General features: G+C 43.7%; 1 protein-coding gene across 1 annotated transcript; it reads right to left on the bottom strand.

Moving 5' to 3' along the window:
- Positions 1-150: 150 nt before the first annotated feature.
- Positions 151-632, bottom strand: LOC106512594 (protein CLEC16A; the record flags this gene model as incomplete). The annotated part of the gene is given in 2 exon segments (XM_014001181.1): positions 151-325; positions 509-632. Coding segments are annotated over 2 exon segments (285 nt in total), but the record flags the coding sequence as incomplete, so codon positions are not given.
- Between the last annotated feature and the right edge of the window lie 96 nt (positions 633-728).

The raw sequence follows: 728 nt of genomic DNA, 5'->3' as shown, positions 1-728 counted from the left end.
GGGTTTGCTTAAAGTGTTTATGCTCTCGTCTAAAATCCCACCTAAAAGCCTGTAGGTGCGTGAGGTCAGACAGAGCAAAAGCCCCATTTTGAATTTGTAAATATTCAGCTTAAACCAAACTGTTCACTACTGTTTATGAGGTAAACATACCATCTCAGGACTGACCAGAGAGTAGACGTAGAGGGGTAGAAAGAGACGATTGAGGAGGTGATCAGTTAACACGTCATTCAGGAATTCACAGTTGATGATGAGGATGTCATTCAGGTAGTGGAGATGATCAAGGTGCTCTGCTACCAGGTCACTCAACTTTCCTCTGTTCTTATGCCTGAAACACAACAGTGAGAGGAAAACAGATGAACACACAACCCTCCTTTGGTGAGAGAAGTAAAAATATACGGCAATGTAGTTAATATGATGCTAATTGTTTATTAAGCAGCAGGATGAAGCTTCAAACCTAAAACAACACTGCCCTCTAGGGGTTGCAATGAGAAGGATTTGGAGGACTTACTCTTCATCTGTCTGCACACACTTGTCCAGTTCGATGACATGACTGCCGATAAACCAGACCAGGTTACTGAAATACGGGACCGCTGTTTTATCTCGAATGTAGTGGAGCATGTGCTGGTTGTCCACTGGAAAAAAGGCCAGGACGGTCAAGAGATGGAGAGTTGTTAACGAACGTTCACAGAAGTCAACACACACACACACACACACACACACACACACAC

This window comes from Austrofundulus limnaeus, unplaced genomic scaffold (assembly GCF_001266775.1).
Source record: "Austrofundulus limnaeus strain Quisiro unplaced genomic scaffold, Austrofundulus_limnaeus-1.0 Scaffold8678, whole genome shotgun sequence".
Classification (NCBI taxonomy): Eukaryota; Metazoa; Chordata; class Actinopteri; order Cyprinodontiformes; family Rivulidae; genus Austrofundulus; species Austrofundulus limnaeus.
This window is presented reverse-complemented; position numbering and strand designations above follow the sequence as displayed.